This window comes from Diabrotica virgifera, chromosome 3 (genome assembly GCF_917563875.1).
Source record: "Diabrotica virgifera virgifera chromosome 3, PGI_DIABVI_V3a".
In the NCBI taxonomy this organism is placed as follows: domain Eukaryota; kingdom Metazoa; phylum Arthropoda; class Insecta; order Coleoptera; family Chrysomelidae; genus Diabrotica; species Diabrotica virgifera.
In genome coordinates, this window is record NC_065445.1 from 51195151 (window position 1) to 51222650 (window position 27500).

A 27500-nucleotide genomic window follows, 5' to 3' on the forward strand; every position below is an offset into this window, starting at 1 on the left:
ATTGTATTCGCGCAAAAGAATAACGCTTACTCCCCTTCGCCGGCACCGAGTGGACTCGCCCACGCGTAGTTGAACTCGCACACGTTACTACTTTGCTAGTGCAATAGTGCAATCAACCAGTGTTGTATTAACAGTGTGACAAAGTGGAAGTGTATTTCGTAGTTTTGAAATGGCGTCTCCAAAAACTTCGCGTGTTACAAGACAGTCTATTGCGTGCCCTATCATCGGCGTACCCAAAGAACTAAGTGGATTCTCGTTGCCCACATACGAGGATATGCTGCTCTGTTGCTTAAATGAGAAGTATAAACGTTCTTTGTTATTTATCCCTAAGTATAAGAAAGGGTTAGGATTTGTAGCTGTGGCCGAGTCCGTAGGAACTCAAATAGTTGAGATTTAGAATAAGGCCACAATCCCAACAGTCACACATACTCGTGTGGTCCAAATGATCCAGTCTTACTATAACTCGTATATTTCGTTAAAAAAATCTTTTAATCGAGACTGTGAAAAAGATTTTTATAAGAAGAGGATAGAAGTTTTCGTACAGAATGCAAAAAGCAAACTTTTCGATATTGCTGCCTGTAAATGCAATATAACTTTGTCTTGACATGTGAGACTGTCTGTAAGGGTGGTACCTGTCCTTTGTAGCTTGTCAATGTGAAAAAGTAAAAAAGATTCCAGACATAGAGTTGAAATTTATACACGATCAAAGAACAGCCAGGAAGATGATTATTGGTAGTATAGATGCACAGGAAACTAGTAAATTAAAAAAGAGAGAAGGAAGAAGAGAACAGCTGTTGTCTCAAGAATCGCTTACTACGTTTGATCCTAGTATTCCCAGCACAAGCGAAAGTGCCATAAGTGGTTGCAGTAATGAAAAAAACAGAAACCAGGAAACTTCCTCAGTTGCTGACTGTGATGTAGTTTTTTTGCTGCCTTCTTCTCCTGCGCAAATGCGTTCGAAATTGACAACAACATCCTTGTTAAGTGACAGGTTCGGGGTGTCGGACAGAGCCACCGCTGCAATAGCTACCGGTGTTTTACACGATTTGGGACTGTTATCTGAAGAAAACATGGCAAAAGTCATAGACAGAAACAAAATAAGAAGAGCAAAAGTGAAAACTCGGAAAGCAATACCGGAAGAAGACCACCAGATGAAAGAAGTCAACGCAATTTACTTCGACGGGAGAAAAGATACTACTATAACTTAAGAAAAGATTAAAGCTAAAATGTACCGCAGAACTATAAAAGAAGAACATATTAGCGTGATCAGTGAGCCAGGTGGTAAATACATTGGTCATGTCACACCAAAGAAAGGGACCGCCAATGAAATTGCAGACAGTATTTACGAACACTTTGAAAGGAAGGAATTTGATATAAGTGCAGTAGAGGCCATCGGATGTGATGGAACAGTCACAAACCGTGGATGGAAAAGCGGTGTTGTACATAACATTGAAGTTAAGTGTCGCCGTCCTTTACAATGGTTTATCTGCTTGCTACATTTCAACGAGTTACCTTATAGGCATTTGTTCGATCACTTGGATGGAACGACAACAGGACCAGTTTCATTCAGCGGTCCAATTGGAAAACAACTCCCTGGCTGTGAGAAACTCCCTGTTGTAGATTTTGAGCCGATCCAATCAGAAGAAGTCATTGATATCACTAAAATCGATCTGAGTAAAGATCAGCAGTATCTCCTAGACATTGTCAGAGAGGTCAACACAGGAATCTGAAATTCAGAATTGGCTGCTAAGAATCCTGGACACATCAGTCACTCTCGTTGGCTAACCTGTGCTAACCGGGTTTTAAGATTGTATGTCTCCCAAACTATTCCAACAATTGAGTTACAGACTCTTGCAAATTACATAGTGAAGACATATGCACCTGTTTGGTTTGATATAAAGAAAAACTACACTGTGAAAGATGGACCGAGGCATATTTGAAGGTAGTTAAAACAACCAGATATCTACCGGACAATATCAACAAAATCCTTGATCCAGTAGTTCAAAGGAACGCATTCTTCTGCCAGCCTGAAAATATGATGTTGGCTATGATAATGGATGAAATACCACACATTAGGGAACTTGGCTACAGGAGGATCCTAAAATTCACAAATGAGCCATCAGCTGAAGGATATGTTAGGGACTTTAAAATACCTTCAATGGATTTTAGTGCAAACGACTATACCGAACTTATTGGTTGGTCAATCTGTAAGTTAACACCACCGCCACTACTGTCCAAGATAACAACTGCACATATTACTTCTTTATTGAAAGACAAAACTTTACCAGAGTTTAAATACCTCAAATTCCCATGCCACACCCAGTCAGTTGAGAGGTGTGTAAAACTGGTTACAGAGGCAGCAGAAAAATTGTGCGGGCATGAAAATCGAGATGGTTATATTTGAGCTACTTTAAAATCATGGCAGCTGATACCCACATTTAATTCAAAGTCAGAATTTAAAGGGGCTTCTATGTAAATAACCTTTTGCCTACAACAAATACATACATAGTACAGAGTAAATAATTACTGTAAATATTGTAAATAATATTCACCCTGGTTGGTTGGTTGGGTAGGGTGGGGGTGCGACTCGTCTTGCAGCCACGTCCTCGTCGTGAGTCCTGGGTCATTTCAGCACAGATTAAATGTTGAAATGAGCTGAGAGCTGCAATATGATGTGTTGGCTAAGAAATTTGTTTGTAAATCACTTGTTATAGTCTTATTACAAACCTTAATGTGTTAAAAAACACTCATCAGATATGGAAAACCGCGTTTTTACGGGACTGTACAACTTACGTATACTACACTTTAGACCTATTGCGCGAATACAGTTAAGGAATAACAGGTCCGAAAGTATTTTTTATGGATTAGGAAAACTATTTTGAATAGTTTTTACACTATTACAAATTAAAAATACAACTTGTATGGTTTTGGCACATGTTTAAAAATCGTCGAAAATAATGAAATATCGTTATTTTACGAAACAACCTGCAACTTTATTAGTCCAGGGCGGATCTGTTTTGAGATGGACGTTGAGAGGTGACTCAAATTTTTTTGCAGAAATTGCTTGAAAATAAATCAAATAATAATATTTGAGTTATCCTCCCTCTCAAAAAGGTTCGGAACATTGTTTAAATAATCAAAATGTCAAGAATTGAAGGAAAAATTCGATTTTTTTCTTGGTTTTTTGATTATAACTTGAAAAGTATTCATTTCCGAGAAAAGTTGTACTGACATAAAAGTTGCATAATTCAATTTACTACAATATAGAATTGGCTAAAAATTTAAAAAATAGGCACCCTAGTTGCAAAATAGCAATAATTGCGAAAAAATCATACAAAAACAAGTATTCGCATTTTACGTTTTTCAACCATTTATGCTACATTTAGGACCTTCATATTTCACCCAGAAAAACTTTATGATACAGTAAAACAATATTGTAAATTTCATTAAGATCGGTTCAATAGATTTTGCAAAATAAATTTTAAAATACAGCTTTCGCAAAAAAAATCATTTTTTTCAAAATGTTACAGGACTGAAAATAAAGCAGATAGTAAGTTGAATTTTTTTTTACTTATAGAAGTATACTGTACCTTTCATTTGCAATTTTCAAAATTAAAAACGATTAATTACCACGGCGTCAGAAAATTTTTGAAATAAACAATAATTTTTGGTGCTACGCGCAGGACAGCGATGTTCGATTCACACAGTTTGATTTCCACCAAAATTTCTTCCAATCTTTATCTAATATATTATTTTCTTACTCTATATTTTGTTGTTTTTTAATTTTTTTAATTCCACAAAAATTAAACTAATTTTATTATTGTTTGTGAAATATTGTTTAAACAATTGCATATGTTTAAAAATAATAAACTTTTATTATTTAAGTTAAAATATATGAACAAAGAAAATTTTTGCTAATAAAAGTGTTATTTCAAAGGATCGAGTATGTGTTTTTATTTTGCAATAAACAAATTTATTTATTTATATCGAAATGTCATAAAAATTAAAATGTATCAATCATTATCAAAGGTCATTGGAATTCCCAATCAGAGCAACCTATCCGCTGTCCTGCGCGTAGCACCAATAATTAATGTTTATTTAAAAAAATTCCTGACGCCGTGGTCTTAAGCGATTTTAATTTTGCAAAATTGCAAATGAAAGGTACAGTACACTTCTATATGCAAAAAAAATTTTCAACTTGCTATCTGCTTTATTTTCAGTCCTGTAACATTTTGAAAAAATGAATTTTTTTTACGAAAGCTGGATTGCAAAATTTATTTTGCAAAATCTATTAAACCGATCTTAATGAAATTTACAGTATTGTTTTACTGTATCATAAAATTTTTCAGGGTGAAATATGAAGGTCCTAAGTGTAGCATAAATGGTTGAAAAACGTAAAATGCGAATACTTGTTTTTGTATGTTTTTTTTCACAATTATTGCTATTTTGCAACAAGGGTGACTATTTTTTAAATTTTTAATCAATTCTTTATTGTAGGAAATTTAATTACGCAACTTTTATGTCAGTACAACTTTTCTCGGAAATGAATACTTTTAAAGTTATAATCAAAAAACCAAGAAAAAAATCGAATTTTTCCTTAATTTTTTGACATTTTGATTATTTAAACAATGTTCCGGACCTTTTTGAGAGGGAGGATAACTCAAATATTATTATTTGATTTATTTTCAAGCAATTTCTGCAAACAAATTTGAGTCACCTCTCAACGTCCAAATGTACTAATATTTTTACAGATGCGCCCTGGTCTATATGCTTTTTGCGCGAATTCAGTTAAACGGGAATGGGTATAATTATCCTTTGTATGCATTAAGGACACTCTTATTAACACTTTTTTCACTATTAGAACGCAAACAGTTTTTTTTTGTAATTGTTGCCTGTTTTTGAAAATTACCGATATTTTGATTTTATTTGTAACTTTAGGCCTTCTGCGCGATTTCAAATTTTGAATTTTTTTTTTATTTTGTTTTCCCCTTTATAATGACGTCTATGCGCAAGTTTTCTGCGCTATTAGAATTGTATAACAGAAAAAACGCGTTTTTCGATCCACCCTACTATATACTAATCATAATTACATGAAAAATTATTTAGGTAATCAGAGACATAAAATATTAATTATACACGGTGTTCCATTAATAATTGTCCATATAGTAACTGGAGAAACTTTAGCACAAAATACGAACATTTAACCTAAAATACTTAAATAAAATGTGGTTCCTTACTGAGTTACAGGATGTTTTATCTAAAAATTTAAAAATCATTTTTGCTCAGCATTTTAAAACTATTCGACGTATCCTTTTCATACTTGGAATAAAGTGCGACTACTATACACCCTACTAAATTATGATAACAAAGGTTTATAGCTACTATCAGAGGCGTACGACAGGGGATAGTGAATGGTTGACCCTTCTCAAATTCTACGCTACTGGAGGAATTACTATTTTAGTGCCATTTTTAGATTCTCCAACACTTTCTACGTAAATAATATACTCCTAATTGGTAACGATAAAGTCATTAGTTTTCGAGATATTTGAAGTTAAATATGAAACGGCACAGTTATTTTGATTAATTTATGATATGATTCATATGATTAAAATTTAAAAATTATTTGTTCTTAGCACTTTAAAACCATTTGGCGTATCCTTATCATACTTGGCAGAAAGTGTTGGTACTGTACACCCTACTAAATTAAGATAAATAAACGTTTCTAGCTACTACCAGAGGCGTACGATAAAGGATAGTGGCTGGTTGACCTTTCCCAAATTCTACGCTACTGACGAAATTGCTATTTTAGTGAAATTTTTTGATTTTTAAATACTTTTTATGTAAGTAATATACTCTTCATTCGTAACAATTTAGTTTTCGAGATCTTTGAAATGACAAATGAAGCGACACAATACGTTAATCAAAATAACCGTGTCGTTTCATTTTTAACTTCAAAGATCTCGAAAAACAATGACTTTATCGTTACGAATGAAGACTATATTATTTACATAAAAAGTATTGAAAAATCAAAAAATTACACTAACATAGCAATTTCGCCAGTGGCGTAGAATTTGGGAAGGGTCAACCATTCACTTTCCCGAATAGACAGAAATGTTCGTTTAACATAATTTAGTAGTTTGTACAGTATCTATACTTCCTGCTAAGTATGAAAAGGATACGTCGAATAGTTTTAAAATTCTGACCAAAAATAGTTTTTAAATTTTTAGATAAAACACCCTGTAACTCAGTAAGGAACCACATTTTATTTAAGTGTTTTAGGTTAAATCTTCGTATTTTGTGCTAAGGTTTCTCCAGTTACCATCAGTGGCGGATCCAGAAATTTTGTTTGGGGGGGGGTCATGGGTCTTGAGGGTGATTTAATTACCTATCTCTAATGCAAGGTGACTTAGTCTTACCAACCTTAGGATACATGGATTTACAATTATGGGGGGGTCATGACGCCCACCCTGGATCCGCCAGTGAACAATTATTAATGAAACACCCTGTATTATTGGCGAATATATTGTAACATTTCTGCAGGATATTGAACTTACTTCAAGAACATGCAAACTCCGGTGCTCTCCATGGCCCTGCTAATTCCCTTCCACGAAGCCAACATGCTATACTTCTGCTTAGCGGTCAGCGGTAACCGGGAATCCACTTGCGGTGGTTGCGCGGGCGGGCCCACATCGTCCAACTTCCCGTTATTGTCCGAATGGCCCCTTCCAGCGAGTTTACCCAATTCACAGCCCATTTTGGCGAAGAACTTTCGAGAAATTATGGACAGATCACGCACTCCCGTACAAACAAAATGTGGCGATACTCTAACCTACAAATGGCGCGGATTTGTCTTGTTTGCCATCAGATTAACACTGTGATATATTTAAAGTTTGTTTAAATTCACGCAATCGTATGAGCACTGGATGGTGTTGATTTTGGATTACGAAGTGGTTCATTTACACTTTTTTATAGATGACAAATATCTGAAACAAACAGTAGTTCACATTAGATCTTATGTATGTACATCAAATAATATTAACAGAAAAGAGGTTATTCGATTACAGAAATTTGAAATAAAACACTTCATGCTTATTGAATATATTATTATACACGGTAGATACGTAAAAAGTGTAAGAGTGGGTTTAATTACATGTCTACATTATTTAACAGGTTTCAAAGTACAGTTTGGACATTTTTTAAATGGCTTTGAATACAATATTAAATACAGTAACATAGCAATTACGCTAGTAGCGTACTGCCACATCTGGATGTGTCATCTCCGGACCTCCCCATATCCGGACGGTTCTGCCGTCCGCATCTACCGAAATCTACCGAGAAAGGCAGTCCTGCTGTTGGGCAAAGCACTCTCTCATCCCGACCCAAAAGAACTAAAAGATGGCGAAATAAAGTGTCTTTTTTTGCCCCCCAAATATGACATCCCTCTGTTAGCCTATGAATTAGTATCAGCATTATAGTATCTATGAAAAGTGTCTATCGACGAAAGTTATTGACGGCGTTGATTACTGGAATGTATGAAGGAGAAAACGTTTCAGAGACTATAAAAGAAGTGGTCTTGATATCCAGATTTTTTCATATCCGGATCGGTCTGTCGCCACATTGATCCGGATATGGCAGGTTTTACTGTATAAGGATATTAAAATAACTATTTTATTTGGCAAATAAGCCACAATTTAAGTTTTAAATTAAATTTATTTGACGCTTCCACTTCCACTTCGTAAATCGTTATAAAAAAAACAAAACATTAATAAATGAAATACACTACATATATTATAATATTATATGTATAATATATTATTATTATATTGAGTATGTTTTTACCTTATTCTATAAAGGACATGACTTACCAAGGGGGTGGACAAAAGCACATATTAAAAACATTTACAAAAAAGGAGATAGAAATAATTGTTCAAACTGCAATGGGCTAAGTGCCATAAATTCACTCTCAAGACTCTATGGAAAAATAATAAAAAATAAAATTGAAAAAGAGATGACAGATGTAGAAGAACAAAATGATGGCTTTGGTGCAGGCAGGTCCTGTATGGACAGCATATTTTCTCCAAAGCAGGTTATTGAGGAAAGATTAGTTCACAACCTTTCTACTCATGTAGTCTTTATATGACAAATGCATACGAGATGGTGTACTACTTTCAATGTTCTGGGTAGCAATGGAAAAACAAGGAATAAGCAAAAAATATATACAGTGCGTCCATAAATTAACGCATAAATTCATTATTTCGTAAACCGGCGACATTAAGGAAAAATCCCGACACAGGTCGATTTTTATTTTTATTTTCCGATTTTTTAGCATATCTATCATACTAGTGACGTCATCCATCTGGGCGTGATGACGTAATCGATGATTTTTAAATGAGAATAGGGGTCATGTGATAGCTCATTTGAAAAAGTATCAAATTCTCTATTCCATAATATAAACACTAACATAATTATTTATACAAGGTGTTAAAAAAACATTTTATTAATTAAAATAATTGAGACAAAAAGAAGAATGTATGTAATTTATCTAATTCAACATACGTTTTAATGTTGTCAGAAAACAGGAAAAAATGTTTATTTGACAAATAATTATTGTTTTTCGCTTAAATTCAATGTTAAAGCTTCCACCCACCTGCCTCTTGAATATTTCGTTTAAGCAAAAATCAATGTTTATTTGTCAAATAATTTTTTTTTTGTTTTCTGACAGTAGTAAAACGGATTTTGAATTAAATAAATTACATACATTCTTCTTTTTGTCTAAAATTATTTTAATTAAAAAATGTTTTTTGAACACCCTGTATAAATAATTATGTTAACGTTTACATTAGTGAATAGAGAATTGATTACCCTTCAAATGAGCTATCACATCACCCCTATCCTTATTTAAAAAAATCATCGATAACGTCATCACGTCCAGACGGATGACGTCACTAGTATGATATATATTCCAAAAAATCGTAATTTGAAAATAAAAATCGACCTGTTTCGGGATTTTTCCTTGAAGTCCACGGTTTACGAAATAACGAATTTATGCGTTACTTTATGGACGCACTGTATAAGCAGTACAACAGCTCTACAAACATATGACGGCAAACATTAAAACTGGCAACAAATTAATTAGGGAAATTTCTATTAGTAAGAGCCTAAAGCAAGGCTGCTGTATAGCACCTACACTCTTCAAAATATTTATCTAAATGAGGCGCTCTCACTGTGGAGAAGAAAGTGCTGCAATATGCGCATCAAAATCGAAGACGACATATTGTACACGATACACTTCGATGACGATCAAGTCATTCTAGCTGAAGACGAGAGTGTTAATCAGAGACATGTTAACAATAGACCAGGCTAGGGATATGCCACTCAATGCATCGGGATGTAACGCCAATATCAAGTACAGTGGTCTAGCTATCTTTGTCTGTCGTGCGAGTGTGAGCGTATCTACCAAGAGGTGGGAGTAATGGAACGACACAGACACAGAGGCGGCGGCCATCATACGCTAGAGAGAGAAAGCTAAGCGCCGGTAGAGAGAGATAGATAGACCACCCACCCGAACTGCTCCGCGTTACGCTATTTTTCGGACGTGGCCTATGTGTTATTATATCTATGGTGACAATACCTAATATATGATTACAAAACTGGAAGAGGAGTACACCAAGTGTGGCCTCACAATTAATATACAAAAAACCGAGTACAAAAATATCGCTAAAGTAGCAGATCCACTGTCCAGTATCTTATATAAATAAAATCAGTAGTAGCTGTTATTGCATCTGAAGTGAAATATCCCTTCGTAAACCCAAATTGGTTTGTAGACAGCAGGAAACTGTGTAAGATGTTGATTTACTCGTTCGGCTAAGACCTTTTCAATGATTTTTGCAAGGCTGGTAATAAGTGATATTGGACGATAATTTTGCACTAATTTTTTATCACCTTTTTCAAATAGAGGTATAACTACAGCTTTTTTAAAATGGCCAGGACATGTACCTTATTCAAATATTAAATTTATTAAATTAATTTACATGGTGAGTCACCCCTAATGGAACGAAAGATTACAGCGCAATGGTAAAAGATATGAAAATATTTTAAAATTAATAGTTTGTAAGTTGACAAAAGCTACATTTTAAAATTATTTTGAAATATACAGGGTGTCCCAATCAATTGCGGCGTATCAAAGTTATATTTTTTTATTGAATACTCTGGATTTTATTGCATTTTTTAATTGTCCGCAAAAAATAAGGTATAGTTTCATAAAGCTTCCCTATATCTATGTACAGAGTGTTCTGTACACAATAACTTTTACCGATATCTCGAACGCGAATCAAAATATCGAAGATTCACCTTGTTTTTGGATTCGCAGTATATACAGTGTTTAAAATGTAACTTTCAGTTGACTATCTTAAAAAATGTGAATCATCAATTTGTATGGCTGTGCAAAACTTCAAATCTGTATTTATTTTGATAGCCGAAATATAGGGGTGTCTTCATCTTAAAGGCCACACACTGTATATTTCATCCTGGATATCACTGCAGTACTTCGTAACCTTATACAACATTATCAATGGAATATGCAGTAACAAATTATTGGAAATTCATGTTAACTAAAATGTAAATACAAAACAAATACTGTTTTCAGAGAAAATTAAAAACAGAGATTGTTTTATATTTACATGCTTGGCTAACAAATATTTACTAATTTTATTGTATCATTTTTGATATTCATGTATAATAAATCAAAGTTTCTTTTGTACTAAATCTATTATTATTACTAAATAGAATACGTCGATTACAACACAAAAGAGGTTATTTAAAAAATAAAAACATATCGGCAGCAACCTAAAAACGATGATCAATAGTTTATATAGTCCAGGCTCGCGGGATCTCTCGAAAAGTAGACCATAATGGACATTTTCCATAGGAATCTACTTACACTCAACCAAACTTATACGGAATCACAGTGTATTTGAAACCTGCAGCATTTGGAAGCTCTAGATGTAAATATTTTAATTGATGGATTCGGCCGTTACTTGATGGAAGTTGATTTTATCTAACAATAAAACACTAAAAACGTTTGTTTTCTATACTTTCACAAAATTTATTACAACTATGTGACTACAGCTGTTTCGGCAGAGTGCCTTTCTCAAATGATTTAGATTACTATGGGTTTGTCTTTTTAAAGTCTTTAACTGAAGAGGATGAGGAGTGGGGAGCTGTTTGTCGCGAGTTGGTTATTCAGAATTATATCTGTATATTTCAATTTATTAATTTCCATAGATTCTAATAAAGATAGCTTACGTTCTTTATTTTGAATATGTAGAATTTGAAACTGTTCATTAAAAGAATGATTATGATCCAGATCTAGAAGGTGAAGTGCATATGTAGATGTGTCTGTTTTTCTATGGTTGAAAGCCCTTTTGTGTTCTGCTATCCGTTTGTCAAAGGTTCTGCCAGTTTGACCGATGAAAGTTTTCGGACAGTCACCATAAGTTAATTTGTAAACACCACTCTGTAGTTGTTTTCTCTTTCGGCTCTTATTGTTCTTAATATATTTGCTTAAGTTGTTATTAGTTCTGAAAGCTGGTGTTATTCCTTTCTTTTTTATGTATCTTACTATTTTTGTTGTTATCTTGCCAGTATATGTGATAGAGCCGAAGGTACTGGGGTCTTCCTGTGGTGGTGGATAGACTAATTTCAGGGCTTTCTTATGGAGTTTTTGGTTTAAAATTTTGTTAATTATTTGCTTGTTATAGCCATTGTTTACCGGTATTTGTTTAATAGAAATAGAGATTGAAAATTGGAAAAGTGTGCTATTTTCAAACGAAACTAGGATGTGTGAAATTAGACGATTAACGAATTAGTGTACTTAGAGGACCAAGAAGAAAAGCAAGAATGGAAACTGCCCGATCTGTTCATAAATATAAAAGAAGAGGGGTCATGTTCCTGGGAGGAATTATGATCGGTAAAAATAATCCTTTAATTTTCGTCCAACCAACTTTAATAGAAAATCGAGAGAAAACGTTCCTACAAAAAAAATTATAGAAGGAAGATTCGTTTTTTAATTTTTCATTATATTTGACTAGTTAGAAATTTTTAATTTTTAAAATAAATAATTGGGAAAAAAGTGCAAAAATGTAGTTTCCCTTTAAATTTTTTCAACCCTGTAAATATAACTTACAACTTTCATATTCCACCTAGAAAAATTGCTGGACCTAAAATAAGTACAAAATAGTTCATAATTTTTTTAAATTCTTTACATACAGTAAGGGCTTTAAATGTTTGCATAATTTCATTTTTTCATGAATTGGCGATTTTGGAAATAAATCCCGAAACAGGTCGATTTTTATTTTTAAATTACAATTTTTGAAATATATCACACTCGTGACTTCATCCATCTGCGCGTGATGACGTAATCGATGATTTTTAACTGGGAATAGGGGTCGTGTGCTAGCTCATTTGAAAGGTTATTCAACTATATTTAGTAATATAAACATTAGCATAATTATTTATACAGGGTGTCGAAAATTTTTTTTTTTAAATAAATTAGTTGACACAAAATATTTAAATTAAAATACATTTTACTGCTGTGAGTAAACAGGAAAAACTGTTTTTTTTTGAAAAATAAATGCTGTTTTCCGACAGCAGTAAAATGTATTTTAATTTACTATTCTAACTGGGAAATAAGCCACAATTTAACTTAAAAAATGATTTTATTGGCGTTTCGACTTCCACCTACATAATATGTACACTACATAATATTATTAAATTAAACAAAAATGGTGCAAAAATTCTTCTAATAATTTATTTAATCTGACTCATTGATATCGGCTATTCACACATATATATTATACATTTTAAAGTAGAAGATTTTAAAATGATATTGCCAATATTTGATGAGTTGCGTCCCTGGGACAACAGAATACAGTAGGATGTGGTTACCCATACTAAAAGAGGAAGTCAATCGTACGTTTCAGTCTCCACAGACTTCATCAGAAGGGCAGGGCTATATCATCAGCTCTGATCATCAAAGATGATCATATAGCCTCTCTGATGAGGTCTGGGGAGATGATGATCAGAGCTGATCATATAGTCCTTCTGATGAAGTCTGGGGAAACTGAAATGTAGACGTACGGGCAGACTTGCCGAGAGGGGGGTACAGTCGATACATTTTACAGGGGCCCGGCGATGTAAGGGGCCCGGTTCGACCAGACCAAAGACGCAATTTTTCCCGTTTTTTTTTGTTTTTTGGCTCTAACACTCGGCTATGAGCTTTACCTCTATTTTGAAATATATTTTATTGTTTTATTCTAAAAACAGCGCAAGAAGCTTGCCAGATTTTTTGATGATTTGCCTATGCCTGGTAGTGACACTGATAAGTTTGAGCCCGACGAAATATTTCGCTCTGAAATATTTAATATTGTCATAGATTGTTTAACGCTCGTAAGGCGATGCGGGGTGCAGCTGCACCCCAGACCTCGTTTTTCTCACCTATCTTTTTTAATAAATTTTTTTGATTTTTGTCAATTTTTTTATTCGTATTAAATTCGCTTCTAAACGTATTCCACCCATTAGAGCATTTAAAACTATTTGAGTTTACGTGCTTTTTTTCAAAAAAATTACTTTTGGGTGCAAATGATGAAAATTTCGTATCCCGAATTGGACGTTTCTGATGTTCCACCTGGAGCTAACAGAGCTACGGGACAAGGTCGGTGTTACTTATGTCAGAGAAAATAGACCGAAAGTCCCGGCATAACTGTATTGTGTGTAAAAACTTTGTGTTGCTCATTAATTCTGTGAAAAATTTCATGTGTTTGTCTTGTGACGATATTAATTTTTTTTAAGAAGAAATGAGTATTTTTTCTAAAATTATGTTTCGTACTATAATAAATAAGTCCTATTTATCTTTCAAATAAATTTCCCCGACGTTCACATATAAAAAATTGATATAAAGATGGGGTGCAAATGCACCCTGCACCGTTGTTTACGTAAGAATCAAAGCACCGCCTTACGAGGGTTAAGCAATTCAGCAATTTAGCCTGCTGAAGAGGGAAGATCATTTGTCTTTCTCGCATTAAAAAATGCTATGAGATCTACAATGAAATAGGATCGGTTAACTGGCTTAGCAACTATATGCATTGATAATGATTTGGTAAAATCATGCGATTTTTCGAAAATTATAGACATCTTTGCCAATCAGAAAACTCGAAAATCACCTGTATTATAAAAGTTTTCCCTATTATGGCCTGTGGCCCGCTTTTCACTTGTCACCGGGGCCCGCTCCTCCCTCTCGGCGGCCCTGCGTATGGGATGAATAATCATCTTTGATCCGAAATGAAACATAAGCTATCTTTCAGGAATTATTATAATCTTTTTAATATTACGTTTATTTTTGTGTATGCATAGCACTCAGTAGGTAGGTCAAGGCTGTTGTAACAGGCTGTTTACATTGTTATATAATTATTTCGACTATTTAAGATTTTAAAGTAACCCTACATCCCACCTCCGTGGGTGGTCGTATTTGATGTCATTCGATAGATTTTGAACACGGATATATTGTAAATATACTCAGCGCGTGGGCTGACCCCAATATTAGGGCCGCTAAGAAAGAGTATACATTAGATTAGATTGATTCCTTCGAGTAATTTCAACGAGTCAAGATGTGCTTTTAAATACATTTTTTACGAGTCAAGTCAAACAGTCAATATGTGCCTTTAACATTCATTCGAGTCACCTCATACAGTCAACATGTAGCATCATCAATGATTCTCAGTTCAATCATTATACGAATTGGTCAGTAAAGTAGTGTCATTAGGTCTCCCGGGAAGTTAGTGTCATTACACAAATAAACTATCATCTTGAATTTGGTGTTCCACTAAAGGCGATAGATCCTGCAGCTGAGCTCGAAGATTATACATGGTACAAGGCAAAAAATTTTTAACACGGATTTTTTCAGTTTTTTGATCTGATGTTTATTTTACAAAATATCGCGGGTTTCCTATTTAAAATTTTAAAGTTATCCTCTACCCCCTCTGTGGTTGTTAAACAATATTGAACACGTATTTTTCAGTTTTTCGATCTGAAGTTCATTTCGCGAAATATTCGCTTTTTTTTTGTGAAACTTTGTGACTCCTTCCTTACGCCCCCTTCAAATCGTTAGATTTTTGAAATATACACGGTTCTGCATGTACTTAACTTACCTTATCTTAATCTGACAATTTCGAGTGGATATATCTTTTTTTCGGACTCCCCTTAACAAACTCCCCTGTATTAAAAGTCCATATTTGGTAGGGGTACATTTACAGGGGACAAGGATTCTCCCCATGTGATTTTATGACACGCTCGACTAACAGCAAAAATCTCCACTTGGGCTCCAATAACCTTTATTACTTACTTTATTTTGCAGGGCAATTATCCTACATATTTTAAAGTTGCTATGCATACAATTTAGATGATTTGGGATTCGAATTACTCAAGAATCTCCCTTATTTGCAAGACCTAGTTCCATCTAATTAACATGTTTATCCTCAACTGAAAAAAGTCTGAAATATCATACATCTTCTGAGTGTTTTTCAATGGAGGTTGAAGGTTGTAATAAATGTATCCAATTAAATAAAGATTATGTTAAATAATAGTATGGTATAACTAGACCTAAACCCAGACATCCAAAGTGAAAGTTATCCTTCAACACCAAATTGTTTACATGGTCCACATAATGTTCAGAAAAAAGTTACACCATTTAGAGCGTCCGGTTTTGGGGGGGGGGGGGGGGGAAGGGGGTAGGCTCGTTAGGGGAGCAGTCGGTAAATTAGTAGTTTTTTTACGTTTTTCGTCACTATTTCTAAAACTATGCTTTAGCGTAAACAATGTTCTACACAAAAATATTCTACATAAAATTTAAAACAAAAAAGGTCGTGTACATAATTGTTATAAAATCAACAGTACCATAGTTACGGAGGGAAGTGGAGGTTTTCGACACTTTTTATATTTTTTTGGGCAATTTCCTACAGATTTTTTTTAACAGGATTGTGTTTTATAAATCAAATTTACTATTTCAGTGGCCGATGGTATGTTAGTGATAAGCCCTTGAAGAAACGTCAACCTCACCATCCAAAATCATCATCAATTGCCCAAAAAATATAAAAAGTATCGAAAACCTCCACTTTTCACCCTCCTTAACTCTGGAACCGTTGATTTTATAACAATTATGTATAGGACTTTTTTTGTTTTAAATTTTATGTAGAACATTTCTGTCTAGAACATTGTTTACGCTAAAGCATAGTTTTAGAAATATTGACGAGACACTTAAAAAAACTACTAATTTACCGACTTCTCCCCCATCTCCCCCCCAAAACCGGACGCTCAAAATGGTGTAACTTTTTATTGAACCATATGTGGACCATATAGAACCATTTGGTGTGGGAGGAAAACTTTTATTTTGGATGTCTGGGTTAGGCCTTTTTTTGGACCAATTATACTATACTACCTCCGTAACTTTGGAACCGTTCATTTTAGAAGGGTTATGCATAGGACCTTTTTTATTTCAAGGTTGTTCATGCTAAACCGCACAGTTTTAGAAATATTGACGAAAAACGTAAAAAACTACGAATTTGCCGATTTCTCCCCCCTCTCCCCCCCAAACCCGACGCTCAAAATGGTGTGACTTTTTTCTGAACATTATGTGGACCATATAGAATAATTTGGTGTTGGAGAATAACTATCACTTTGGATGTCTGGATTATGCCATCTTTTGGATCAATTCTATCATACTATAATAAAACGATTTGATTTTCAAATTTTGTTTGCTTTTATAGTAGACCCAGAATTTTTTGATACATTTTCAAATCATTTTTAATCGTCGTTTTACATCTTTCAGATGAAATTTACCAAGAAGTTAATATTAAATCAAAAAAATTGCAATCCTATTTAAACAGGAAATTATGTTATTTAAAAGTACTCTCTCAGAGTTTCTGGAAAATATTTTTACGAAAATCTAATAAAATTCTCTAGAAGTAAGTAAATACAACAAAAAAAAATAATTATTTTTCTCATAAAGTTGCCAGGAAGTTTTAAAAAAATAATTTACTCCTAATTGTATTTCCATTAGCACTTTATTCCAATAAATATTTGTTCACTTACTCGAGCATTTTCTAACTCATAAAATAAAACGCAAAATTCCTAATTATTGACATTTTTATTTATCACTTTATACAAGTAGAGATACATGTGAATTGACATGTATTTGATTGCATGTTGCATGTCGTGATGTTACTAGATTTTCTTTTTTTTTTGTGTTACCTTTGTATTAATTATGATTACAAACTATCTAACTATTGGTAGGGGAGCCCAAGCGGGGATTTTTGCATTTACTCGAGCGCGTTAGATTATCACATGGGGAGAAACGTGGTACCCTGCAGATGTACCTCTACCATATATTGGCTCTTAACACAGGGAAGTTCGTTAAGGGGACCCGAAAAAACATCTATCCTTAAAAATACTTGAAATTGCCAGATTAAGATAAGGTAAGTTAAGTACATGCAAAAGAGTGTATATTTAAAAAATCTGACGATTTGAGCGGGGCGTAAGGAAATGGGTGGGTCAAAAAGTTTCACCAAAAGGCGAATATTTAGCGAAATAACGTCAGATGGAAAAACTAAAAAATACGTCTACAATATTTTTCAAAATTTTATCAAATGGTACTAAACATGACCCCCCACGGAGAGGGGTGGGGGGTAAATTTAAAATTTTAAATACAAACCCCGCGATATTTCGCAAAATGAACATCAGATCGAAAAAGTGCAAAATACACTTTGGTAAAACGGGGTTACTTTGCACTGAGCAGGGTAACTTTGCACCGAACGTGTAAAAGTATATTTTGTGTAAATCTACGCTCAATTTTCTTTAGATATTTGTACTACCTTTAGAACACATAGGCAACATCGCAATACATCAGTAAGACGCGCGCGATTGTCCCTGCGGTCGTTAGTTATTCATCAGTAACGATTCGAATATCAACCTTAAAAATTTATTATTTTCTGGCTTTGCAAAATCATACAGTACAGACAGTCACAGCGGTCAAAAATTGGTAAGTACACATCTAATGATATATACCATAACCGATTGCGATTTTTAGTTGTTAAAATAACGGTTTTAAACGAGGATAGCAATAACAAAAAAAAAACATTGTTAACATGTGCACTTAAGACGTGAAATTGGGTATACTTTGCACCGCCAACTTGCAAGTGGTGCAAAGTATCCCCAGGAGTAAAAGTTAAATAGAAAAATTGTTTTAGGAAATGCCCAGACATTATAAAAGGAAACTTCTTCTTCTTCATGTGCCATCTCCTCTAAGAAGGTTGGCAACCATCACGGCAATTCGCACTTTCGATACCGCTGCTCTAAAGAGATCAGCAGAAGTGCAATTAAAAAAGGAAACTGGGATCTCGCAAATATGCAGACTACACAGAAGAAGATCTGAAGGCATGTTTGTCAGCCATAAAAGATGGCATGAGCACAAGAGTTGCAGCTGAAACCTTTAAAATCCCAAGGAGAACTATATTTTATAAATTAAAAGGAGTACACGCTGGAAAACCAGGATACCCAACAATATTCTCGTACGAAGAGGAAAGGTGCTTCGTACAATGTATTCAGAGCCTTAGTGATGCTGGTTTTCCTGGTACTGGGATGGAATTGCGGCAAATAATAAAGACTTATTTAAATCGCCAAGGAAAAAATATTACTCACTTTAAGGATAATACTCCAGGTATCGATTGGGTCAAATTATTTTTAAGTCGCCATAAGGACCTTACTGCAAGGATAGCCTCAAACATTAAACGAAGCAGAGCAGCACTCAATGCAGACCAAATGACTGAATACATTGAAAATTTAAGACAAACTATAACTGGTGTGGAGCCACATGCTATTTTTAATTATGATGAGACTAACTTAACAGATGATCCCGGAAAAAAAAAGGTATTAACTAAACGTGGGGTTAAATATCCTGAACGAATTTGTAACTCTTCAAAAAGTAGCATTTCTCTTATGATGTGTGGAAATGCAGCTGGTGAGCTACTACCTCCTTATGTGGTGTAAAAATCCAAGAATTTGTGGGACACCGGGACTGAAAATGGCCCCTCTGGTAAACGTTATGCAAATACTGCCTCTGGTTGGTTCGAATCACAGACATTTGCAAATTGGTTTAACACCATTCTATTGCCTAGGCTTAAAAAAATTCAGGGAAAGAAGGTCCTTTTTATTAGACAATTTGTCTTCTCATATTAATGTTGAAGTCCTGGATTTGTGTCGATAACACAGCATTCATTTTATATGTTTGCCTCCGAATAGGACCCCCGTTACACAACCGTTAGATGTTGCATTCTTTGCTCCAATGAAAAAGGCCTGGAGGGAAATTTTATCTCAATATAAGGAAACTCATGTAGGCAGTAGATCAAATGTACTTGAGAAACAGCATTTTCCAACGCTTTTACGGTCATTAATCGAAAAAATACAAAAGAATGGCGATCAGATATTAAAGTCCGGTTAAGAAATGCGGTATCGTTCCTTGTGATGTAACACCGCTCTTGGAGCGGTTAAAAACAACTAAGCGATCTAATATGATAACTGATAGTGATTCAAAAAATAATAAATCAAGTTCGTCGGATATCGAAAACACTTTCATTCAGTATTTAGAAGATAAAAGAAAGGAAGCCACAAAGTTTAAGACACAAGGGAAGAAAATGAAAATAACTGTTCCGGCAGGACAAAGTATTGCCCATTCTGAAATTAGTTTAAAAGATCTAACTGAAGCATCTACTTCCACACCTCATAAAGCTGTTGAGCCAGAAATCGTAGATGATTCAGAGGAGAACAATGTTTTGGACGACCACTTTCCAGTAGGCAGGGATTCATCATCAAATAAATGAGGTGCAAGAGATGGAAGAAGAAAGCGAATTTAATGAAAAACTCGCCATTGGTGCCATAAAACCTCCCAAAAAAATTTCCAGACGAGGATTGTACATTGTTCCAGAATGCGACAAATTGTGGTAGGATTAGTTTCAAACTTCGTATTTTCACTATTGCCGTTATAATAAAGTTTATTCATTTAAAATGTAGCAATGTTTTTCCTTTTATGCTTCTTTCATAAATGTAGGTAGGTTTAAATTAAAAAAATTGGCCACTGAACATTTTTTTGCATTTAATTGGTGCAAAGTTTAAAATCCGGTAGGATTACTATGCACCAGTAAGCATATTGTAGCCAAATATTATTAAAATATCCAGTGGTGCAAAGTATGACTCTTCTAGGGTATACTTTGCACCACTAATAAAACTAGGTTTTTCTTTTAATTATGCAATATACCTAAAAAATAGCTAAAATAAAAGCTATATTACGACCTGTTCAATAGATGTATATAATAAAAAGTTCAGATCTTCTTTCAAGTAACTTTATATCCACTCTAAAAAAAAAATAATAATAAATGGTGCAAAGTAACCCCGTTTTACGGTTGTTTCAAAATGTTCTTGAAAAATCTATTGAATGGTACCAAACACGATACCCCACGGAGGTGGGTGGGGATTACTATAAAATCCTAAATGGGACTTCAGTTTTTATTGCAGATTTGGATTCTTTACGTAAAAATAAGCAACTTTTCTTCGAGACATTTTTTCGAATTATGGATAGATGGCGCTATAATCGGAAAAAACGAATGCTGGAAATGGAAAATTTAATTACAAAGTGGAAAGTTCCCACTAAAATGGAAAATATTACTTAACTTTTTTTGGTTTTAGGACCTAATAATCTCAACCCAATAGGTCCCCATAACGATCAAGTGAATGCAAATTTAGCATACTTTGCTCCCCTATCATAATATTTTTTTATCTGCTTCATTCATATTGACAATTCAGACGTAATTCTGAATTCTAAAAATAGTTTAAAATAGAAAAATATTAGAGTAGATGACATTAAAATGATATTGTCGTATGATATTATAAGAGAGAAAATTTTGCTGGCAATATTTTCGACTGGCATGAAAGTTTGTTGCCTGGCAATTTTGTCAAAATTTCATAAGCGAACCTTGCCAAAAAGACAACAAACTTGAATAAAACCGGAAGAAAATTTTGTCGGTAAATAATTTTCTCTCGAATGATATTGGACAAGACTATTTCACGAGACAATTAATGCACCATATCAACGAAATATAATCTTTATTTATTTGTTAACAATATCAAATGTAGGTACAATTCTTATAAGCTATAGTAGTTTGCCTATTCTTTTCTACCAAAGCATGATTTTGTGTATTATTGACCTCAAAAGAATTGACTTTTGAATTAATAATTAATTGAATTAATTAATAGAATTAATTAATTAATTAAATTGAATTATTCTTGACCTTATTGCATTTGGGAAATCGAAGGTTCAGCTTCAATTGTTGTTCTGAGATTTTCGATCAACTTCTGGTGGTGACTGGAATCCAGCTGCAGATATGGTTTTAGAGCATTTGAGTGACCCGTTAATGTAATTAACTCCTGTTCAGAGACACCTTGCTTGAACAAGGCTGACACAGCTGAAGATCGATGCGAATGGTTTGTTATTTTATGTTTTTTTGTGTCTATTCCAATTTTTTCAGTTGACATTTTTGTCCAGTTAGATACGGTGTTGATTTCAAGTGGACAGTTTTTGAACAAAGATTCATCCTTCCAGTTTTGGTGAACGGTAAGAACGAGTCTGTCTGATCAAATCATAAAATCATTAATCTTTTTCCATTAATTTCAAAAATAATCTAACTGGGCATAAATTCTCGTTTAATGAATTTCTTACCAGCCATTTGCTGCTTGCCAAACTTTCTGAACCGCCTTGCTTTGTAGTTCCGTTATGGTAGTACATCTTTCAAGCGTATAATTTCTCACACGTAGGAACTCCGAAATTGGGTCCAAATAGAGCTTCTCGACCTCTGCGTGTTCAATGGGACATTTTCCGAAACCAATTTTTTGATTTCTTCACCTGACTGGCATTCAAATCTTGATTTTTCGTCTGGATTCATTACGTCTCAATGATGTTTGTCAAACTGACAACAATAGAATTACCAGGCACCTTCGTGATTCGTGACGGATATTTCATAATTTTGTCGCTGAGAAATCACGGGAAGGAAGGAGTTTTGTCAGTAGTGGCGTTGCTATGACGTTTTATCAGTTAAAAGTAATCTAGTGAAATAGTCTTTAAAATGATATGACTTTATTGGAAGATAGTTCAGTCGATTACATGAGAAACATCTAACTTAGGAGTACCCATAAGAAAAATAATGGTAGCTGGTTTGTCTTTAAAAAGACAACCACATGAAATGACAGTAAAATTCTCCTGTTAGTGATCTCATAGCACATCTTGAGGAAAAACCCAGGAAACATCCTCATAATACTAACTCGATATGGTAAGTATTTGGTCTTACATTTAGTTTACCATCTGTTTCCTTCAGGACTAAACTTGAACTCTCTGTTGATTTTCCCATGGGTGTTTACATATTTGAGATCTATCACATTCTCTATTTTTGATATAAGATCGATGTTGACTTATTCTAAATTAATGTACTTGATGTATCACCTAAATAAAAATGATCGCAATCACAAGGTATTTTATAAACGCCACTCTTTGTTCTTTCTTGTTCATTGTTAGGTTTATCCAAAATTAACCTAAAATCTAGGAAGGTAAGAATAAGCTTAACCATCGCAGAGGTATGTGGGGATAAGGGTCGTATATTATAATTAAATTATGAGCGTTTTGTTCGTATTTTTTTTTTTAGGAAGACGTTATGTTTAATTTAAAGTTGCATTTTGAAAATACTTTTTATCTAAAAGTCAAAACGACAAATTAAGAACTTTTATAAATTTAAGTTCACCTCCGAAAATTGGGTGGAAAATCTGTGATACAGCAAACACTTTTACAATAAAAGTATATCAGCTTCAATAAATAATATTGACACTTTTTTATACCAACGTTCTACTTTACTAAAATATCATACCGCCCACAATTTTCAACATTCTAACCAAATACATTTAGTTTGATTAACGTGAAACTCAAAATCCAATTTAAAGGAAAGAAAAGGAAGAGAGGCAAGAAAAGAGAACTTCCAATCATAATTTTCAGAGACCTTAGGTAAACTTCAATTTGGCATTAATAATTGGAAATCAAATTACTCATCTGAAACCGTTCTATAACGATTATACAAGAAAAAAATATTAAGGGTAGAAAGTCTTTTTATAATAATCCTTCATACGCATACGACTCAGAACCGTATCTTAATGTTCCTTAAATCTTTTGAGCTAACTGCAACTTTTGAGCCTAACTGATATTGGAAGATTACAATTTATTTCTTTCACCAGGGTAGAGAATTTTTCGTTTATTATAAATTAATAAATGAAAATAGTTTCTATCCTTGTGGGATCGGTACTCACCGGAGGGACCGCAGACGTTCGGATATAATTAGCGTCTCTTTGCAAAGACAATGACGTCGACTTTGTAAAGTAACAAGACACTTACTTAACACACACACTACACATTACACTAGATACCTAATTGGTTAAATCTACTGTACACTCACCATGCCAATGATGGCCATTAGTTGTCGAGGCCTTAGCTAAATAAAAAAAATATTTCTTGTATAGGGAATTAAGTTAGGAATGTGAAATTTAAAACTTAAAACTCAAAATATAAAACTTAAAAAAAATTATCGATAGTTTAATCTTGTACGACTGAATATGTGAAGAACTTATTCTCTGTCAACTTTGCCCTATTTTTTGTTTTGATTCTTAAGAGGATACATCAGCGCGTCATAAAAAGAGAAAACGCGTTCCCAGATTGCAGCTCTAATTTTGAATATTTTGTCGAGATAATTGGCACATATGTTTGTAATATAATAAATAATCGCGGTACAGAGCCCAATTTGAGAAATATGTTAGTAGGTGGAAATTACTCTATAATTAAATGAAATATTATAATAAAACGAGCCTGTACCGCCATTAAGAAGAACAAAAAAAAACTTTCTTCAAATAAACTTTTTTATCCTATGCCTAGATTTTGTGTCACATTGGAATTACTAAAATCGATTATCTATAACAATAAATCGAAAATATTATAACTAGTAACTGATTATCTGTATCGATATCTGTTCAGTGCAGTACTGCAATTATTTTCTAAGATATTGGAATTCGTTACTGTTGATCCATAAGGAAGTAGTGTTTCTTTATAATTAATTTATTATATTTTTGTGCAATAAAACTAAGTTGTCGAACTATTTGAAAAAATAAATTATTATTAAATGTGAGTTTTATAGGTAAGTATATTTAACATATTTTACAAAATATTTCGAATACTAATGCGAGTATAATAAAATATAAAGTTTTAGGAGAATCGTTTATTCTAGAAATATCATTAATAGTTTAAAAAAAATGGGAAAAGTTTATAAAACGAAAATAAAGTGAGGACTTCCAAAAAAAGCCCAGTAAAAACCGTGTTAAAATTATGTGAAAATCGAAATTAGAGTCACCACAAATTTTAATAATGTAAGTATGAGAAGTAATCTAATGTTGTCATAAATAAAAAAGTGTGAAAAGTTGTTTCCCATGAAAATGAAATTCGTAATAAATCTATATTTAGGTACAGAAATCCTGGTTACAGTACAAATGCCAAATACAGTACGAATTTCTTCAGGTGACCCCCTCTGTGGCTCAGTGGTAAGAGCGTCTACCTTTGGATCAAAAGGTCCGAATGGTCGTGAGTTCGAATCTCACTAGGGTCAGAAATTTTTCGTTTATTATAAATTAATAAATGAAAATAATTTCTGTCCTTGTGGGATCGGTACTCACCGGAGGGACCGCAGACGTTCAGATACAATTAGCGTATCTTTGCAAAGGCAATGACGTCGACTTTGCAAAGTAACCGGACACTTACTCAACACACACACACTACACATTACTACCCTGAGTTAGTGATAAGTTATAGTCTAAAAAAATCATTATGAAATTGACTGGCCAGTTGGTTGTGAAAACCAGTGCCAATAAAACACAAAACACACACACACACACACACACACACACACACACACACACACACACACACACACACACAATTTTTTCAGGTAGGTATATATTCATTGCCAACTGGAAAAACAAAGCAAGGAACAGAACAAAATGGAGGAAAATCTTAGAACAAAACAGGACCCAAAAAGGGTTTTCGAGCTACTGATGATGATGATATTTTCATTGGGGACAATATTTTTGAACTTGCTTCAATCTGTCGTTCATTTCTTACGACTAAACTATTTGATATATACGTTTATAGTAAACTTATAAGTAATCTGTTTATTTTATTTCGGTTAATTTTTATAAATATTTATTTACTAATAATAAAATTGTTTTCTACCACTTCCATTTAGCGACGCAAATACCGCCGACGCACTGTTGCCAAAGTTTCGCAGAAGTTTCGAAAAAGGGTGTGCTACTATCTCCCGAAGTAATATTTATGACACGCTGATGTGGCCTAAGTTTATTGATTCGTCCAATTTAGTTAAATGATCACAATGAAAAAAAAAAAAAAAAACAAGAACAGAATTAAAGCATTGGAAATTTGGATTCATAGACCGATGCTGAGTCAGAAGCAACTGCAGCTATCAACAAATATAGAGAATTGTTAAAGACTCGTTAAAGATTACATACTTAAAAAATGTCTGATCTGGAACACATAGTGAGAGGAAATCTATATAGAATACTAAACTGATCTCTAAAGGCAAAATAGAGGGCCGCAGAAGTGTAGGAAGAAAACGTAGTCCAGAGTAATAAGGATTTTCTCGGGATATTCAAAGATCCAGGTAGATGACTACTTTTTTAGTTATTGTAGACCTATAGGAAGAAAACCTACCCTAGAGTTCGCGTCCGTTTTTTAATTATTAACAATTTAGTGTAAAAATCGTGATTTTATCGATTTTTTGCACTCCATTCAAAAGCTAAATAGTTGACATAAAATAACAAAATTCAGTCTTTTAGAACATTGAAAAACCTTCAAAATGCCGATTATTGAAAGTTAAAAAGTTAATTTGTTGCTACGCAAACTGCAAAATAAATGAAAATCGTTATTTGTTAATAACTTTTACTAAAACTACCTCAGAACTTTAGTGTTTCACCAAAAGTTGGGTATTGGCGTACTTAACAAACCTTCAAAATTTGAGACCTATCCATAAATTAGTTTAAGAGTTATTCTATATGTTTATCCCAGAGACCTTTATTTTGCAATAAGATAAGACAGAAAATAATGAAGATATGGCAATTCTGAGTATGTCAAATGAAAGTAGAAGAGTGATATTATCAAAATAAATTAAAAAAGATACAAAAATAATTATTATAGACAAAAATCCTAATGCCAAATTTTTGAAATTTTGTAGTTTATAAACATTTTGAATAACTTTAAAAATGTTGTCCGTGGAAAAAATATTTTTATATATTCGAAAAGATAGTAATTTAGGACGAATTTTCAAATAAAAAAATTTAGCCTGGGTTTATTTGGGACAAAGCTAGCCATATGTTTTTTTAATTCACAGCTAATTTGTTTATAATAATTAAGGAATCTCATTATGCCATTTTAAAGAATAGGATTTGTATTTTCTCTTTAAAAATTTGCACAAACATTGTAGTTTCACAGCACCCTCTACGATTTTTCAAAAATGTAGTTCAAACGATTACTAGGGGAATCTACAAATCCACCGAGTTAAAATACCAAAAAAGCAATTTCAAACGAATATAATTTTTTGTATCTCCGTATCAACTCAATGGATTTTGATCTTTCTTTTTTTAATTTGTATGTAATTTCTACGTACATTACAAATATGCAATTCATTTATAAATTTATTAATTAATAAACAGTCTAATTTGTTTAAACAATTATTGAAAAACTATTTTTTTTACAAAAATCTATTTTTTTAATCATAGTATCATTAATAAATAAATGATTTAATCACTTTAATAAATAAATTATTTTTATTAGATAATTATTTATTAAAGATAATTTATTTATTAAAGTATACCTTATCTTTTTTTTTTGACGGCTCTCTAACAACAGACATAGAAAGAAAACAGCTGATATGGTACGGACACGTCCAGAGGATGGATAACTCAAGACTCCCTAAAATAATTATGCAATGGGTACCACCAAACCGCAGAAAGAGAGGAAGACCCAAGAAATCTTGGAGAGAGGGAATAACGAAGGCGATGAGCGCAAGAGATCTTAGAGAGGGCCAATGGGATGATAGAGTGTCATGGAAATTAGGCATCGGACAACGTCGCAAGACGTTTTAAAACCGATTGATATATATACCTTATCTTTTTATATGATTAAGAACGATATTATGATTAAAATCATGGATTTTTGGGAAAAAATTATTTTTTCAAAAACTGTTTAAACAAATTAGACTGTTTAATAATTAATAAATGTCTAGACAAGTTGCATATTTGTAATGTAC

At 33.3% G+C, this 27500-nt stretch overlaps 1 protein-coding gene across 1 annotated transcript in view; it reads right to left on the minus strand.

The window, feature by feature from the left end:
• The window catches only part of LOC114342351 (neuroglobin-like), a 688855-nt gene that overhangs the window by 213586 nt on the left and 447769 nt on the right, over positions 1-27500 (minus strand). The window contains exon 2 of the mRNA XM_050646450.1: positions 6555-6983. Coding sequence (XP_050502407.1) covers positions 6555-6754 — 200 coding nt within the window. The 5' untranslated portion in view covers positions 6755-6983. The remainder of the gene's footprint in view (positions 1-6554; positions 6984-27500) is intronic.